Here is an 18,892-nt window from a genome sequence, read left to right as displayed (position 1 = left end):
GGCTTAAACTCCCCCCGGGCTAAGCCCCTGTTTGGTCAGACAAGTTTACTTGTTACACGTAACCAGAGACAGGCAATTTTTGGTTCCAGAAAAAAAAGCCCCAACCAAAACATTGACATTTGTTTTAGATTTCTTTCACCTTTCGCGGCGAGACAGACAAAAAAAGAAAAATTATCAGACAGTTTGACTTATAACAAGAAAGGAAAGCTAACTTCGGGCGGAGCCGAAGTTGATATACCCTTGCAGAATACTCTGTAAATTATATTCTCCAAAATTATTCATATGATGCATTCTTAATACTCATAAAAAATCCGAACTTCCTAACTTTAACAACAACAAAGTTATGGCATTTCCAATCGTTCAGTTATATGGCAGCTATAGGATATAGTCGGCCGATCCTTATGAAATTTGGTAGGTCGGATTGATTGGCCAAAAATAAAATCCATAGAAAATCCCAACTTCCTAACTTTACAAACACCAAAGTTATGGCATTTCCGATCAATCAGTTATATGGCAGCTATAGGATATAGTCGGCCGATCCTTATGAAATTTGGTAGGTCGGATTGATTGGCCAAAAATAAAATCCATAGAAAATCCCAACTTCCTAACTTTACAAACACGAAAGTTATGGCATTTCCGATCAATCAGTTATATGGCAGCTATAGGATATAGTCGGCCGATCCCGGCCGTTCCGACTTATATACTGCGTGCAAAGGAAAGAAGGGTGTGTGCAAAGTTTCAATCCGATAGCTTTAAAACTGAGAGACTAGTTCGCGTAGAAACAGACAGACGGACAGACAGACGGACAGACGGACAGACGGACAGACGGACAGACGGACAGACGGACATGGCTATATCAACTCAGGAGGTGATCCTGATCAAGAATATATATACTTTATAGGGTCGGAGATGTCTCCTTCACTGCGTTGCACACTTTTGACCAAAATTATAATACCCTCTGCAAGGGTATAATTAGCCGAGGTATTCTTGGTATTTTCTGCTGGGAAAAAATATAGTCTATCAAATGGAAAACTTGGTTTTCGCGGGGAAACCTTTTGAATTTTGTATGAATAAGTTAGAATTACTTTTATATATCAAATTTTAAGTGAGTTGTTACATATAATCTTATAATAACTACATTTAAGATGAATAGCTTCTCAGTCACATTTAAGCCTATGTTTAAATAATTCCAATTTCATGACCTAGCTAAGGGTAACAAAGAAGCCAACAAGTAATTCTACTGACTCTAAAAAAAATAAGCCACCTATTAAGACATCTTAGAGACAGAAGCGCCCACATATACACATGCCGTACATGAGGCAGTAATCAAAAGAAAAGCCAGTTGCTAACACCATTTGCCATTGGCCCATTATGATAATCATTTTGAAAGGCTTTCCGCAAGAGTTTTTGAACAACAAAGGCGATTTAAATTACGCCGCTAAGCGGTTTATGCAGTCACCAGCAACAACAATACCAAATGCCAGAACAAGAAACATCCGCAGTGAGTCAAAGTTAACAAGCAAACAAGAAAGTCGACCGGCTTTTCCCCACGAAACTCGGTGGATGCCCTTCGGGCTGCGAGAAAAACGCTTGCCGGAAAACTCCTCACGATTTTCTTTTTTGAGTAATTTTATGGGGATTAAATTAGGGTTGGGTAACGAGATTGCTTCTAACATTTAAATGAGTTGCTCTATAAAACACTTACCAATACTGAAAACAAAATTTTTGTATAGGTATGAGCCCAAAAAATTTACCTATGATTTATCCCGTTTTTATAGTTTTTCAGCTTTGATAGATACAAAAAAATAAATCAAGAAACCTTAATTATATTTATTTTTATGTAAGCCAGCTGATTCTTGAGCTACTTTTCAACACTGTTCAGTACATGTTTAAATGAATAAGAAACTGAACAAGTACACATAAAAATTCGAAATTCGTACAACTGAATTGCTTTCTAAGGCACTTGTGAAAACTAAGCTTTAACATCAATTTTTTTTGTTGCTTCCCAAACACTTTTCAACACTGTCAAAAACATTGCTACGTAAATAGCAAACAGAATCATTAAGTGTAAGTGAGCAGAGCTCGAAATTCAACCTAAGCAGTGAAAAAAGACATGGAAGCAGGGCAGGGGGTATTTGAGGGGGTAGGTGTGGGTGTGGGTAAATGACAAGCTTCCATCTCTTGAGAGCAAAGGGGGCGGTGGATAAAAGGGGGCGGCGGTGGCTGGCTGGCAACTCATCAGCAGCCAAGCATCGCATTTTGAGATAAAACATAAAGAGCGCACCTAATGCGTGTCAGTGTGAGTATGTGTGTGTGTGTGAGAATGTGTGGGTGCCCGTACCGATGTTGAGTGTATGCTTGTATACAACTGCGGTCAAGAAAATAGCAATTAGGATAGTGCACAGGCAGTTAATTAATGCCGGTATATGTATGTACATAGAGAAAAAATTCAGCGAAAATAATTAGGTATTTATGAACGATATAGAATAACAGCTTTAAAGGAAAGATACATTCTAAATTAAGTTACGTTTTATTTTGTTAACCAACCAACCCTTATTTACAGATCTATTAGTTTTATAATGCTATATGTTTTTGATAAGATCCGTTCTCTATTCTTTTTATGCATTTAATAATATTTTAAAGGCTTCATCTCTTAAATATTTATTTGATTTATAACCAATACACACAACAAACATAGCAAAAAAAATTATATATAAAATTAAAAAGTTTAAAAAAGTCTTATTCAACTTACTTCAAAGCCCTCATTATTTACAAATAAAATTAAAAAATCGTAATACCCAATTTAATTAATGCCAAAAAATGGTTTTAAAACGTGTTCTTTCGAGCGAAACGCAGCTTATAAGCCCCCCTTTCTTTATAATTAATGTTTGATTTGTAAATTGATAAAAACAAAAAAAAAAGCAGAACCTGCACTATTTTTTACAACGCCACTGTGTGCGAGTGCGTGTGATTTGTTTGCGCTGTTGACTTTGGATAATGTCGTTTGTTGGCTGCCATCGCCAACCGCTTTTGTTTGTCTGCATGTTTGTTTGTCTCGGGCGTGTGTGTGTGGGTGTGTGTGTGGGTGTGTGTGTGGGTGTATATTTGTCTGTTTGTTTGACTGATTGTCTGTCATTTTGTCTGATTGTGCGCCTATTAGTACACAAATGAATGAATAAGTGCGCACACACACCGCACCCGCAATCCCCAACCAGCCACCCATCCCCATTCTCATTTCATTTTCATATTCGTTGATTGAATGGCCCTAAGCTCCCCATTTACCACCCTCTATTGGCCTGGTGGATTATTTGTGCTTTAAGCCTTTAAGTCTTTGTTAGACAATTTGCTGCCAAACTGGCAAACAAAAAGGGTGCAAAAAACCTCAAGGGAGCGTGTGTGCTTTAATTGTTGTAATGCGATTTCGTCACCTCATCGCCAGCTTTCCCACGCCCCCCCGCCCACGTACACGCCCCCTTTTCATCAGACCCCAATCGATCCACAGATTTCCCCCATTTCATTCATTCATTCCTTTTGTCGGCGGCTTTTGATTAGCTTCCCTGTGTGTTTGTGCGGTGCAATCCAAGTTTGAAGCTCTTGGTCAATTTGATTTGCCTAATTGGCCAGGCCAATGGATTGGAAATTGGACGAGGCATTAATCAAAGCGTTGAGAACTATTATCGCATCAAATTTCTAGCAATATTGTTCACAGTTAAAGATAAATGCTTCAATCAAAATCCTCTTTAAGGAGATCTCTCCTCATCACAATAATACAAATTTATACAGAAAAACAAGACTTTGAATTGACATTGTCTAACACTAAGGAACACTTTTTAGGTTTATTGCTTTTACTTAGTCTAAATATTATATTTAGAACTTTGTTTCCTTAAAAAAAAATACTAAAGAATTTGAAACAAGAAAGGAAAGCTAACTTCGGGCGGAGCCGAAGTTGATATACCCTTGCAGAATACTCTGTAAATTATATTCTCCAAAATTATTCATATGATGCATTCTTAATACTCATAAAAAATCACAACTTCCTAACTTTACAAACACCAAAGTTATGGCATTTCCAATTGTTCAGTTATATGGCAGCTATAGGATATAGTCAGCCGATCCTTATGAAGTTTGGTTGGTCGGATTGATTGGCCAAATATAAAACCCATAGAAAATCCCAACTTCCTAACCTTACAAACACCAAAGTTATGGCATTTCCGATTAATCAGTTAAATGGCAGCTATAGGATATAGTCAGACGATCCCGGCCGTTGCGACATATATACTGCGTGCAAAGGAAAGAAGGGTGTGTGCAAAGTTTCAATTCTATAGCTTTAAAACTGAGAGACTAGTTTGCGTAGAAACAGACAGACGTACAGACGGACATGGCTATATCAACCCAGGAGGTGATCCTGATCAAGAATACATATACTTTATAGGGTCGGAGATGTCTCCTTTGACCAAAATTATAATAGGGTATAAAAACCCTTAAAAATGCGTTTTAAATAATATATGATTTTAATAGCCAAAATCCAGAAAAAACAGCTAATTTTTTCAGTTTTTTAATCAAAACCCTGGGAAATAATGGTCAGTTCTTGGAATGTCATACCTCGTTGAATTCGTTACAAAATTTCCAATCGATTGGTATACTCAGCTCAAAAAGTTTATTTTGGCCCAATTTTGCAAAAAAATCAAGTGTTACCCCTTATTAAAAATGCGAAAATCGGTCAAAAAATGAAATTTACTAAAACCTTCTGGAATCGATTGTGTAGGTTGTCAGCTACACAGAACAGTCATTCTTTTCGCTGTGCGCCTTATTTTGGCAAAGCTACAACGAAAAAACCCTTAAAAAATGCGTTTTAAATATATGTTTTTGATGGCCAAAATCCAGAAAAAAACAGCTACTTTTTTCAGTTTTTTAATCAAAACCATTGGAAATAATGGTCAGTTCTTGGAATGTCATACCTCGTTGAATTCGTTACTAAATTTCCAATCAAATGGTATTCTCAGCTGAAAAATTTTATTTTGGGCCAGATTTGGAAAAAAATCAAGTGTTACCCCTTATAAAAAATGCGAAAATCGGTCAAAAAATGAAATTTACTAAAACCTTCTGGAATCGATTGTGTAGGTTGTCAGCTACACAGAACAGTCATTCTTTTCGCTGTGCGCCTTATTTTGGCAAAGCTACAACGAAAAAACCCTTAAAAAATGCGTTTTAAATATATGTTTTTGATGGCCAAAATCCAGAAAAAAACAGCTCATTTTTTTCAGTTTTTTAATCAAAACTCTGGAAATAATGGTCAGTTCTTGGAATGTCATACCTCGTTGAATTCGTTACTAAATTTCCAATCGAATGGTATTCTCAGCTCAAAAATTTTATTTTGGGCCATATTTGGAAAAAAATCAAGTGTTACCCCTTATAAAAAATGCGAAAATCGGTCAAAAAATGAAATTTACTAAAACCTCCTGGAATCGATTGTGTAGGCTGTCAGCTACACAGAACAGTCATTCTTTTCGCTGTGCGTCTTATTTTGGCAAGCTACAAAAAAAAACCGTTAACAAGAAAGGAAAGCTAACTTCGGACGGAGCCGAAGTTGATATACCCTTGCAGAATACTCTGTAAATTATATTCTTCAAAATTATTCATATGATGCATTCTTAATACTCATAAAAAATCCCAACTTCCTAACTTTACAAACACCAAAGTTATGGCATTTCCGATCAATCAGTTATATGGCAGCTATAGGATATAGTCGGCCGATCCCGGCCGTTCCGACATATATACTGCGTGCAAAGGAAAGAAGGGTGTGTGCAAAGTTTCAATTTGATATCTTAAAAACTGAGAGACTAGTTCGCGTAGAAACAGACAGACGGACAGACAGACGGACAGACGGACATTCTTATATCAACTCAGGAGGCGATCCTGATCAAGAAAATAAATACTTTATAGGGTCGGAGATGTCTCCTTCACTGCGTTGCACACTTTTGACCAAAATTTTAATACCCTCTGCAAGGGTATACAAATGTATTATGTAGCTCTGATATGTATTACGTGAAGTATAGATTATGGATGTAATCAGCAAAGCTATAAAATAATATAGAAAATCAAGCTTAAATATTGGTAGTCTGATAACTGTATCCTAATCAGAAGTCACCTTTAGATATTCCGCAATTATTTTTAGTGCAATTTCTCACTTGAGCTCATAAAATGAAATCTAGGGGAATGGGTTATTTTTATTTTTAGAGGGGCTACCCACCCATGCTATTAACACTTAGTTACAACATGTACAGCAATTGGGAATTAAGCTCGGCCACTTGAGCCACTTAAATGTTCGTGAAAACAAACAAATTGAGTGGACATGGCTGGGGTTTGTCTACAGCTGCGACTGTAACACTATATATATATATATAAATATATATATATATGTGTGTAAGTACTTGTGTATATATAGCTGGGTATGTGTATCACACAATTTAGTTATTTGGCCCTAATGATGCGCATAAATTTGTCAGGGTCAGGAGAGTTGGGAACGCAGGGCTGGGCAGCATAATTTAGTATCCCAGCCACCCAGGATCATAAACACAGTGCGCGCAAATTGTTAATTGACACATTGCTACACTCAAGTGGTCCCCTAATGGTCCTTGCTTTCGGGCGGGGAATTCTGAGTGGCTTTCGCCCATTTCAGTTGGCTTTCAATTAGTTTCGGAGGTTGCGGAAATCGGCAAAAATCAAAGTGATAAGGGGATGCCTAAGACCAAAGTTTATGTGGTCGAAAATTAGTGCTTAAACTGGTACTTCAATCAATTGATTTGAGTGACTTTAGCCAGCAAGTTCTTGACATTTATTAGTACGTTAAATAGAACAAATTTCAGAAAAAATATAATAATACGAATACTAACAATATATTAACAATTTTAATAAAACATTTTTGTTTGAAATAATCTTGAAAATAGTTTTTCATACAAAGACATGGGTTATAATATTGAATTTTAGAAAAATCTTTAATAGATTTAAGCGTTAAATAAAAAATCTTTTCTTTTTTAACTTAACAATAGCATAACCACTTGCTCGGTACTAAGACCTTCTTATGATATCAATAAAGATAATCGGCTTAGTATGATATGGCTGCGGCACAATCATTTTAATTGAATTATTCGCCGACCAAACATTTCGATTCCGGCTTAATCGCCCACAGTGGGCAATTCATTAGGACAATCTCCGAGTTTAAATTAAATCAAATAATTGTTCTCCGACAATCAGCATCGCCATCCTTGGACCACTTGCACTCCTCTCAAAGACGCTGCCATTCTCGTCCGGCGTTGCTCATTTCGAATTCATTGAGTTTTGCGATAATTTGATTAGGCCACGCCTCCGACAATGGTTTTGAAATGGTTGGGGGGGGGGGGTTTTCTGAATTTCTGGTTTGTCATGTCAGAAATGCCTTTCTGACATAAATTGCAATTGCAGAAGTTGCAATGCTAAATTTGGAATTTACATTTAAATGCCTGACATGGCAGTGCACCATTTATCACAAGTATGTATGGTTTATCAAATAAATTAGTTAAATATTATGTTATCCAATTATGGAGGGGGTTGGGAGGGGGTAGCAGACATTCTGTCAGCATAAATTGCCAAGTCGACGCATTTGATATGACAACAATAAAGCCAAGTGAGCCGGGCTGGCATTCAAATTAAGACAAACTAAAGCCTGGGAAATTGTCAGCGACACTCGCTAGGATTTCCCAGCCCCCCGAAAACCCCTCTGCCCCCTTTCCCCCACAGAAGGTCCATCCCGCAAGTTGGCAGTTGAAAATGCTAATCACCACATGACATTCATTGTCTGTGAAACAATTGGACTCCCTAACTAACACGCCTCGCCATCATTATGAATCGCATTATGTGCCCGCTAATTCCGTGGCCTTCAAGGGGGTGTGTTTTGGGGGGTGTTTGGGGGTGTTTAAGGGTGTGTGGGGGCGACAATGGGTTAAGCAGGCCGTCAATATCAGGCTGCGCAAATAGCAAACCATCAATCGGGAACAGATTTCAATTTGCTACCGCTGAAATTCAATTACCCACGACCAAATAGCTTTTAACACCCCGATAAACCGCAGTTTAATGGTCAAGTAATGGGATACTTTCAGAGGCTAAGAAGAAAATGCTTTATCTTAAGTTTTATCTTTTAACAGCAATACATTTGTCTTGACTTTATAATACAATATAATAGAGGCAAAAAAATGTACTTCATATATGTAAATGATTTATTAAATTGCCAATATATTATCTTAGCAATACTGAATTCACAAATAAACATTTCAATCAACATTCAAAAATTAAACAGGATATCAGTAAGCTATAAAACTTGAAACGTCAATAGAAATCAGCTGTAAAATCCAATTATTCTACATAATTAAACAGAGGAGAGGTTCACAAAACACAAATAAAATCAATGATGTGAAAATTGTTCAATCAATTGATGCATTTAAATACAGTCAAAATTGAATAAACGTTTTGCCATTCGAATTAAGTTAATTGGAAACAATGCTTAACAACAAAGCTATATCATTATAACTTCAACATATACCTTTAAACATTTGTTGACTTGTAAAAAAGAATTAACAATTTAAAGAAACACTTATTATTTCAGTTTACAAATGTAAGAAAAGTGAAAACCGTCAGAAATAAAATATTTCCAATAACGTCACTTTTGAGTCCATATTTTTCACATTTTTTTGAAACTTATAAAAAAATAAACGTTACACAAAGGCCTTCCCCAAATAGTAAGCCAAAAAATGACCAATGAGAAGTTAAATAATTTATTTACAACATTCAAAATCGAAGCCTTGAACCGAAATGACTAAGAAATTGACAGCAAAGCACTTATAAATCGTTTAAAATGTAACATGACCACAAGTCAATGTTCAAGATTGTCAAGACTTTAAGAACGAAATTGGATAAGAGTCTCTTATCGCAGAAGAGAGCACTTTGCATCCATTAGTGCAACACAAGCTGCGAAATTCCTAATCGCAGAATATAAAAATGAAGTGCGGACCGCAAGCCGAAATGCAATTATTTTTGCCGTCCGTCCAAAAACCCGGTCGGTATTTGCATATTGTCAACATAATTAAACAGGCTTTTGACTTGTGGTTACACGCCCACTCGAACACACACGTGCACACGGGCACACACTGCGTATGAATATGTATGAACACCCACTCGTTCATTCAGAAAACATTCAGTCGAGTGTCCTTGACTGGCGCTGCTGAATACCGAGTGCACAACACTGAATCCTGGAAACTGGTTACTGGATACTGGAAATGCAAAATTGTTTTTGGCAAAGTGCACAATGCACTTGACGACTGTCAAAACGGACATGAAACAGGGCAAAGGGGGGGGCTGTCTGTTGTCCTGTTTTGTCCATGTCCTTGTTATTTATGTAAAATGTTGCACAACATTTATTGTCCCCCACAAATAAAATTGTCCTTAACTGAAAGAAAATGAGGACAATTGCAGCAACTTTTCCGGCAATTTTATATATTGAAACAATGCCATCGTCCTTGCTGCTTGGGTCAGCAATAAAAATTTGTCCTGCGGTAAATGAAATGGATAGCAATTGCGATTGCGATAACTGGCTGCCCAATGGTCAAGCCAGCAAGCGCGAAACTTCCCTTCGCCCATCGCCCATCGTCCATCGCCCACCAAAAAATCACGATACAAAAAAAAAGAAAAGAAAAGGGAGAAAAATCGGCAAAAACAACGGGCCACATAATACAAGTTATAGCCGGGTCGAGGTCACCACTGACGGGTGTCCTCCTTCCGTACTTGCCTACCCTATAATCGCAGTCCTTTGGGAGTCCTTCTTGTGCGTGTCATCATTAATGGATGGCAATGTTCTCAGAAATCCCATGGAAATTGCAAAAAAAAAACCAAGCCATATTAAAATAATTTCAAGGCAATTATTGCAGAAGAAAATTGCATTCAATTGCGTTCAATTATCGTTGAGAAATACACTTAAAGATAAATCACAAATAGCAATATATAATAATTTTTTGTTTTACAATAAATTTCTATTGAAAAATCTCTTGCTGAGCATTGAATTATTAAAACTATTAGTATTATTAAAAACTACAAATCAGTGCGTCATGTCTACTTAAGTTAATAAATCATTTTGGCAGAGTGTATCCCATTACTCGCTGGACTACTGGGTATCGGTTCGATCACTACTTTCTGGGTTGGTCACTCTTTTGTGTGTGGGAACAGTTTCTGTTGTTTTTGTCTAAGAGGCGATTTCGGTTTCAGTTTGCAACTTGTTGGCATTGCTTTTCGATTTCTGCACTTGTCGGCAAAGTGGGCTTTGTTTTTTAATATTGCACTTTTGTTTCGAGTATTTCGTACTCTATTTTTTTTTCGGGAAAAGTTTATCTGGCTTGGATTACTGGGTCAATTGGTTGGGTGGCCTCCGCTGTGGGGACAGGGGCTTGCCTAATTAACAAAGTCCTGCCTGAAAAGGAAAGTTAAGCACACCCCCCCACTCCACAGTTTATATCTATCCCTCTCACTCTCTATCTCTGTCTCTGTCGCTGTTTTGTTCAACTGAACTTTGACCCGTGCATTGACATCGTTTTTGCGTAAACTATAGAACTGTGTCAGGTAATTGCGTTCAATAAGCAGGTCGAATTGGGAACTGGGACTCAGAAAGAGACGGTGAGATATGGCAAAAGGGAGAGGGCTATATATGAAGATATAGATATAGAAAGAGAAACCAAGAGAGAGAGAGAGAGAGAGACAGAGACACACATGGCCGTCGAGTGTCACTTACATCCTGCATAATTGGTTTATCAATTGCTGTTGGCCCATTCAAATAACCAACTTGCATTTGTGAGTTTAACTCGAGGCATGTGAGCTAACCCCTCTTTTCACCCCCCCATCTCTGCGCCCATTTCATGCCCCATAAAGCCAGTTAAACCCAAGATGACACCATCTACAACCCCCCCTTAAACCACTGCGCCCCTGGACTTTCCCACTTTGACCGCACAAATTTGGAGCAAGGCAATGATTAATTTATGCGAAATCCGAAACGAAATCGTGCGAAAACCAAATTTGCTCACCACACACAATTTAAATGCGAAAAGAGATGACATTCGTAGGTCTCTGAAATGCTCTGATAAAAACGGTGTATATAGAAAAAGAAACGAAAAAATTGGGAAAGTACAGAAGCTACTTAAGTAAATGTTGGCAAACTGTAACTAGTGAAAATTAAATATTAACTTTTCTTTCTTCAATATTTTTAGAGAATTTTAAAAGACACATTTTTCACAGAAAGTTTATTGTTACAAAATGTACTTTTAAAAGCTTCTAAAATGTAAACCTTTGATAAAGGTTTTTGAAGACTGCTAAGCTGCTAAATTTATATCGTTACTTTATCATTTAAATTTGGTAATTCTTTTAGATAATTTTCATTGAAAATAACTATTAGTAATTCGCATTATAAAAAGTTGTAAACTGTAGTAAGCATAATGGTTCTGCGGGATAATTAAGCTTTATATCGTCTGTGTGCATCTTGGTTTATGTAAGCCATACTTAATTCATTGAATATTATGTAAGCCCGTCTCTGGAGAAGTCTATCTAATCCCACTCTAACTTCTGGATATTCAGCCGCACTTAGCCGCACAAAGAGTCTCCATTCCAATTGGCATCTTCGATGGCACCACTCTTTTTTTTTCGACCCCCATTTAAAGCCCCCTTGCTCTTCAACTTGAATGCAATCAAGGATTTTTTCGACTGGCCAAAAGTGCGCTTTCAGCCATGTTCTTTCGAGCGGACATTGGTCCTCTATCCCCTCTCCCCCCCTCAAAATCCCCACAATCCCCGACTGAATCACGGTCTGGCCACGATTATAAAGCCCGGGGCATAAATATTAGCAAAGGCGTTGCCGTTGACGTCGCTGCAGTCATTTAAATGTTGTCGGTCGTTGTGGTTTCAGATCCTCCACAGTTCTTCCTGTTCCTGCTCCTCCTTCCCCTCCTCCTTTTTTGTCCACCCCTTTCCCACTTCCCTGTTCCTGCTGATTATGCCTGTCAACGAAGTTTTCACATACACCGCGAAATAAAAATATAATAGTTGTGGAAATATATATTTTTCCCAAAAAAAAAATATAGTTACAAAACTGTACTCTACAAATCAATACCGGTTTTTAGTAACTTTTTAAAAGTAAAAGTAGTAGTAACTTTTTAACTCGTTTGTAAATATAATAAATATATGTAAGCTACTTCATCTTTATAAAATATAAATACTAAAAATATTAATTTTAATTTTAAGAACGAATTTCAAGCCACACAAATTTGTAATCTAATAATATATTTCAAGTCTTGAAAAAGAGGAAGTTAACCTTTCAGTTAATACACATTGCTGTATTTTTCCTACTCCATTGTATTCTGAAACTACATTTTTTTTTCGCCGTGTAATACACTGCTTAACCCTTTGCCACCCCAGAAATTCAGCTCGGCGCACAATGAATTAAATGAATCTCAATTTCCGTTCGGTTTGCGGTTAAAAGCCGCAGTCGTCGTCTTGGTCTTCTGGGCAAAATGCAAATTCTCTGGCGGCGAAAATGAAAACAAGCCGAAAAACTCTCTCGTTGCAACAACAACAATGGCAGCGGGAATTTTCCCATCTCCGTCGACTATTCCCCCCATCCCCCATACCACCCTCCTCCCCTTGTCCTGACCTTTCACCCATTTGAACCCGCCTGGTGTGCTGCATCAATTGCCTGGCTTCCATCTTCCATTCATTTCTCAAGTTTCTTTCCGTAAATTGCTGCAAGATGCCCCCGAAAAAAAACCGATGCCGGGGGCAAGGATTTCTGGCCCCCGAAACTTTTGTGCCGGCAAAACTTTTACAACTGCACCAGGACGATGATGAGATTGGGTGGAAGCAGGAGCAGAAGGAATCAGGAGAAATCGGGAGGAATCAGGAGGAATCAGGAGGACCAGGAACCAGGAGGCCAAGTCGCTGGGTCGCCGTCTGCAAAAGTTTTGCGATTTGTTTGCGCGAAATAAACGCGACGCAGATAATTTGCGCAAAAGTTCGCTTACTGCCCGCCGACCTCGCGGAAGCCAACCCGAAATCCAACCCAAGACCAAGACCAAGACCCAATCCCCCTCAGAAACCCATCTCCCAAAACCCATTCCCATTCCCATTCCCACTCCATCTTGTCCAACAATTTCATTTGGGAATATGTATTTCTGGTATGTCCAAATAAACCAACCGAAATGAAAATGTTTCGCGTTCGTTTGAAAGTTTGGGTAAAGAAGTTTTGTTTTTTGTTCAAAAATGCCACACTCGTTGATTACTGAATCCATTACCCATGTCGAGGGTTTCTCATATGAATTACCGGTTCAGGATAAGATTTTAATCTCGAAATGTTGCCCAAATGAGTTGAGTTTGTTTACTAATTTAATTAAATGAACTCGTTAGTTGACGCCTAATTAAAATATTTTTTCTGATGATTACAAATCAGGTTCAAGGGGATTTTACTTACTTACTACTATACTTTAAAGCCTTTTTCCTTTTTTATTTCATAATAACGACAATAAATATAAATCCTTCTAATTCACAGATAATTTATACTTGAAAATATAACATGTATATAAGTAGAGCCGCGAATCCCATTCGCCAAGTAATCATATCCTTTTGTCACTATTCACTAAATAATCGCCACTCGTCGATCGCCAAATCAATGGACAAAACTCCGGGTCTGGGGCTTCCGGTTCGCAGTCGCATACATGTTGTGGAACTCGTTGGTGGAGATGAAGTCGATGATGGGCAGTCGATTGGTCAGCGGCACCACCACATCCTTGGCGGACAGGCCCACGGAGGAGCCACCGACGATGGCCGACAGGCCGGGATTGGTTCTCTGATGCACTGATCCTGGTGGCAGAGCAGCGCCAGCCGATCTATATGGTCTTCTGGCTGCGCCTGCTACTGCTCCTACTGCTCCAGATCCTCCTGCTGCTCCACCTCCTCCTGATCCTCCTCCTGCTCCTCCTGCTCCTCCAGCTCCTCCTGCTCCTCCACCTGCTCCTCCCAATCTTCCCTCGAATCCTGCACCACCACGTAGTCGCATTTGTTGATCCTTCGGCTTCGCCTGGTGCATCCGCATGCCAAGGTTGTGGAAAAAGTCCACACCCTCGGAGGCCCTGGACTCGATCCTGGTCATCCAGCGGGAATCCATGCGGAGCACAGGTTGCTTTCCGCCGCCAGTTGAAGCCTTCTTCTTGGCGCTCTTCTGCGCCTTCGATTCCTTGACCAGAAAGAGTACCGGAGTGCCGGCCTTCTTCTGCAGACTGGCGTCTATCAGCTTGGTCCTGCGGGACATGCCCAGGGATTGCAGGGCATCCTGCGGTGGGCGTTGGGACTTCTTGAAGGTCACCTGCGTCTTGGCCGGCGGCTTCTTCTTTTGCGCACCCATTATCGTGGGTTGCAAGACGGCACGCATCAGTGGAGAACGACGCATGGGTTTCTTCAGAGGATTCTTCAGGGATTTCTGGTGCATCTTCTTCAAAGTTTGCTGCTTCGACGATTTCTGCTGCATCTTTAAGGTTTTCGGCTGTATCTTCAAGGTTTTCTGCTGTATCTTCAGGGTTCTCTGCTGTATCTTTGGTATCTTCTTGACCTTGCTGGAAATGATGGGATCTTTTGCTTTGGCCAGCGGCACAGACTTCAGCGTTTTGCCACCTTTCGTTGACGATCGCTGCTTGGACTTCATCATAATTTCGTATGTCTAGTGTTTTAGTTAAATAAATTGCAATCTCCGCTTCGATGCGTTGCACGCAGTTTTAACTGGGAATTTTGGCGTGATTTCGGGAGGGGTTTTTTATCCGGCTTGTACGGCTTTCACAGAATATTTCGAAATCGAATGTCTCGGCTTGAAGGGTTGACTCGGAATGGGGACTGGGAAACGGATTTCGTAGTGTCACAATCTGTGGAGTCGGGCCTACTTGTCCACCTCGTCTCTGTGTCTACCGAACTTGAGCACGTTCCGCCTCCTGTTTCCTGTCACCTCTTGACTTGCCCTCAGCTTGTTTGTTTGTCTTGAGTCAACTTATATTTGCTTTTCCCCCTTCCTTTCCTTTCATTTCCCTTCGCTTTTCTTTTTTCTTTCCCTCGGGCTAAAAAAAAACTTGAAATCAACTTCCGTTTTTGGCCCTTGATTTGCATATGCACATTGGCATTGCAAAAAGAACGTAACATTTAGAGTCAAATGTGTATTTATCTTACATATTGTATTAATATATTAAATTCACAATCTCCTTAAGTTTTCTTTTGTAAAACAGTTTGCCCAATTTAAATTTTGCCCTATTGATTTTTACCCCAGCAACTCATTAATAAAGTACGGACTAGCGTCATCTACTCATGTGCCCTTTTCCCTATTTTCCTCCATTTCCTTGGCTTTCGGTTTTAGTTTACTTCTTTCGCTCATTTTGGTGTCAAGCGTTGCGTATCATTTAATGTGACACACTTAACTGGGAAATGGGGGAAATGGGGGGAGTGCGGGGTGCTGGGCTTTTCCAGACTGACAGCCTAACACATGTTAGCTGAATGCTAATTTGCTGTGCTAAGCGAATGACAAAAAACAGGAATAGGACTTCAAACCAGAGAGTTAATGCACTACAAAAAACTATTTACATAAATTGTATATAATTAGATAATAAATATTTTAAATTTTATATAGTTATCAAGTACAAAAAAAAAGATATTGTTTTATAAAAAAGTATTTAAATATTATGTAAATATTAATATAGATAGAATTGTTTTTTCGCCCTGTAAAAACTTTTTACATAAACTGTATATAATTAGGTTCAATTAGATAAAAGGTATTTTAAATTTTATTTAATTATCAAATACAAAAAAAAACATTTTGTTTTATAAAAAAGTATTTAAATATTATGTAAATATTAATACAGATAGAATAGTTTTTTCGCCCTGTACTTGGTAATATTCAGTTGGGTGGACCATTATTCAGGTCCCAGGAACAGGAACCCATATACAACACACACACACACACGCACTTGAGCAGCTGGCAAGACAGGAAATCAACAGGACACCAGCACACAGACACAAACAGCTGTTGTTGGGACTTCCGCTCTCGGTCAGCTTTGATATATGATCAGGAATCAAGTCTTTGGCCCGCCACATATGTATATAACTACATCTGGGGACGAGTAAATTGCAAACTGAAGCAATCAGCTTATGTCCGTCGTGGTTTACTTCTCCTATTTTCGTCTCTTTTTGTCTTGAACTAGGCATGAATATCACGTTTCTTTGGTGTGCAGCTATATCAAGTATACGCAATATCACGTATTCGCTGCATTGGCCAAGGAGTGACCACTAAATTTCTCTCTCTCTCTCTCTCTCCATTCCTTCTTTATTCCTTTTTAAAATTCAATTTTTGAAATGATTTTCGCTTAACACCTCAATGGGTCCCCCGGATGTCAGTTGCAGCCGCCACAAATAGCAACATGCAACATGCAATCTGCAATCTGCAACCTGCAACACCAGCAGCAAAATGTTGTTTTCCGCTTAAGCACATCGCTGCAAAAATAAAAAGCAATGAAACAAAGAACACCGAGTGGAGCCAGCCCCATTCCCCAAAAACCAATCCCAGAAGTGCGTCCGTCCAAACGTTTGTTTATTTTATTTTGCCGCACAATTTTGCTCCTTCTTCGCCACCTTCTTCAATGCCCCTTTCTCCGCTTTCTCCTCATTCTTCGGCTTCGTCTTCGCCGCTTGTTTCTTAAGCAACAGCAACAACAATGGGCACAATGAAACCTCAGTCGAGGACCAGGCCAAAAAAAATGGAGTAAGAGTCCTGGTTACTCGACTTGCAAGATGCGCTGTAAATCTATCTAAAGTCCTTCTCACTTCATTAAGTATTATTTACGAATCTAACAATTGATATTATGTAATAATATCACGACTTTAGAAAATTCCTGAATTTACTTTCAAATTTCATGTGTTTTAAGAGGTGTGTTTATTAAGCTTCCCATTTAATTATGGTTTTTTTATTTTGTTATTTAAATCTCTCAGTTAAATGAACTGGCAACATTCTTCGATAATTTATATTTTAGTGGAAAATCTATTATAAGAAGATAATTTATTACGAACTCAATTATTAGGCTAGTCTTTCACAATTATTGAACTTGAATTACCTCGTAGCAATTCAGTTTTCCATTCACTGAGCAACTGCTGATATACCCTTGATACCTTTTCTTCTGTTGTTCATGGTGAAAAATGAAACAAAACAAATGAAACACAAAAAGGAGCAGAGCACCGACACAGCGTCGGCAGAAAAGGATGAAAAATAAAAAACGAAAAGAAAAAAACATACAAATGTGCACATGCTTCGTTGCCTGGAGTGCGCTATTTTGCACCTACGGGATTTTGTGCCTCACACACACACAACAGCAAGGAAACACACACACACACATACACACATGCAAAGCGTGGAAAATCCATTCGAAATCAGTCAACGCGCCAAGGCTTTCATTCAGTTAGAAAGCAGACAGCAGACAAGCAAGGGCAGGCAAAAGGGGGTGTGGATTTCAAGAGGGGCTTTTTTCAGGGGGTTTTACAGGGGTCTTTTCCGGAGGGGAAGGGGGGAGGGGACGGTAGGGGTCTGGCCTTTCCACCATGGTACCCAAGCTCCAAGCTTGAAGCGGAAGTGCGGCTTGATTTACTCAACTCGTTTGCTCGCTCGTTTGTTTCCAACTGCTGCAAACATATTTTTTTCTGCACCACCCCAGCTAAAATATTTATTAGCCCTTAAACAAACGGAATAGATGTGCGGCCCCATGGAAAACTACACACCCAACCATATATGGGACCCAACTTAAAGACTCTTCAGCCAAATGGCCCGGAAAGTAAACTACCATCTTCCTCCAAAAAAAAAAAAAAAAAAAAAACGCAGAACAAACTACCCTGTTTATTAAGGCATTTCTTACGCATCATTTGTTGCTTGGCCAACAAAAACACATGGAGAAAAAACGAAAACGAAAAGAAGAATGCAAACCAGTTGGGGCCGGAAAATGCCGATGAAAACGCAACTTCAAGTTTGATTAAGTGAAGTCTCGTTTGAGTAATGCGGATAACTCGAACCAAAGCCAGCCACTCACGTCCTCGTACGGAATGCATCAATCAAAATCGAACTAGAACAAAAGTACACCCTTAATTGGGCCGATGGACAGGAAGGGGACTAAGTAAATCGCCAAATTAATTGTGAGAAGGCAACACCAAGAAAGTAAAGAAAATCCCAGATTGAATCCAAGTCCAAGTCCAAATCCACACAATGCCGGGTCAATGGACTGGACTCAACTGAACCAAAGGCTGGTGCAAAAGAAAGATGAGGTCCTTTCGGAAAGGAAGTAAAGTAAGCGAAAGGGCAAAAAAGTCAATAGGCGGGATTAAATATACCGAAATAAAGAAACGAGAAAATGTTAAGGCCAAGTATTTGGTACCAAAAGATACCCATTAATTATTGCATCTCTAATCTTTTTAATTATTGCATTTTAGTCAATCAATCAATTAATATCTTTTTGATAGGAATTAAATTGAATATTAATACGGATTTTTAGACTGCCAGGCAATAACAAAAATAAATTGTCAAAAATTGACTGTAAAAAAATGACCGTAAATCTATATAAAATATGTATATTAAAGTTAAGAAGTGAGAGTCATGGCTTTATCGACTAAGCAAATGATCCTGATTGCGAACTTCTAACTAAAATCTTAGTAGCCTTGCAACGGATTACAAATATATAAAAGTACACATGGATAAAAATAAAAAAATCAAATTCAAGAAAGGCCAAAAAGAAACAAAGAACCGCCAATACAAACAATAATA

General features: G+C 38.7%; 2 protein-coding genes across 3 annotated transcripts in view; both read right to left on the bottom strand.

Annotated features, from left to right (window-relative positions):
- Nucleotides 1–18,892, bottom strand: part of LOC108051153 (glycine-rich cell wall structural protein) — an 86,171-nt gene that overhangs the window by 39,464 nt on the left and 27,815 nt on the right. The gene's annotated exons all lie outside the window — the stretch shown is intronic.
- On the bottom strand, nucleotides 13,539–15,630 carry LOC108051154. The gene has a single exon (XM_017133144.1). The coding sequence runs from the start codon at nucleotides 14,759–14,761 to the stop codon at nucleotides 13,727–13,729; it is 1,035 nt and encodes a 344-aa protein (XP_016988633.1). The 5' UTR covers nucleotides 14,762–15,630; the 3' UTR covers nucleotides 13,539–13,726.

The sequence above is a fragment of the Drosophila rhopaloa genome, unplaced genomic scaffold, assembly GCF_018152115.1.
Source record: "Drosophila rhopaloa isolate 14029-0021.01 unplaced genomic scaffold, ASM1815211v1 contig_3, whole genome shotgun sequence".
Classification (NCBI taxonomy): domain Eukaryota; kingdom Metazoa; phylum Arthropoda; class Insecta; order Diptera; family Drosophilidae; genus Drosophila; species Drosophila rhopaloa.
The sequence above is the reverse complement of the archived record's forward strand: the minus strand, read 5'-3'. Positions and strand labels throughout refer to the sequence as shown.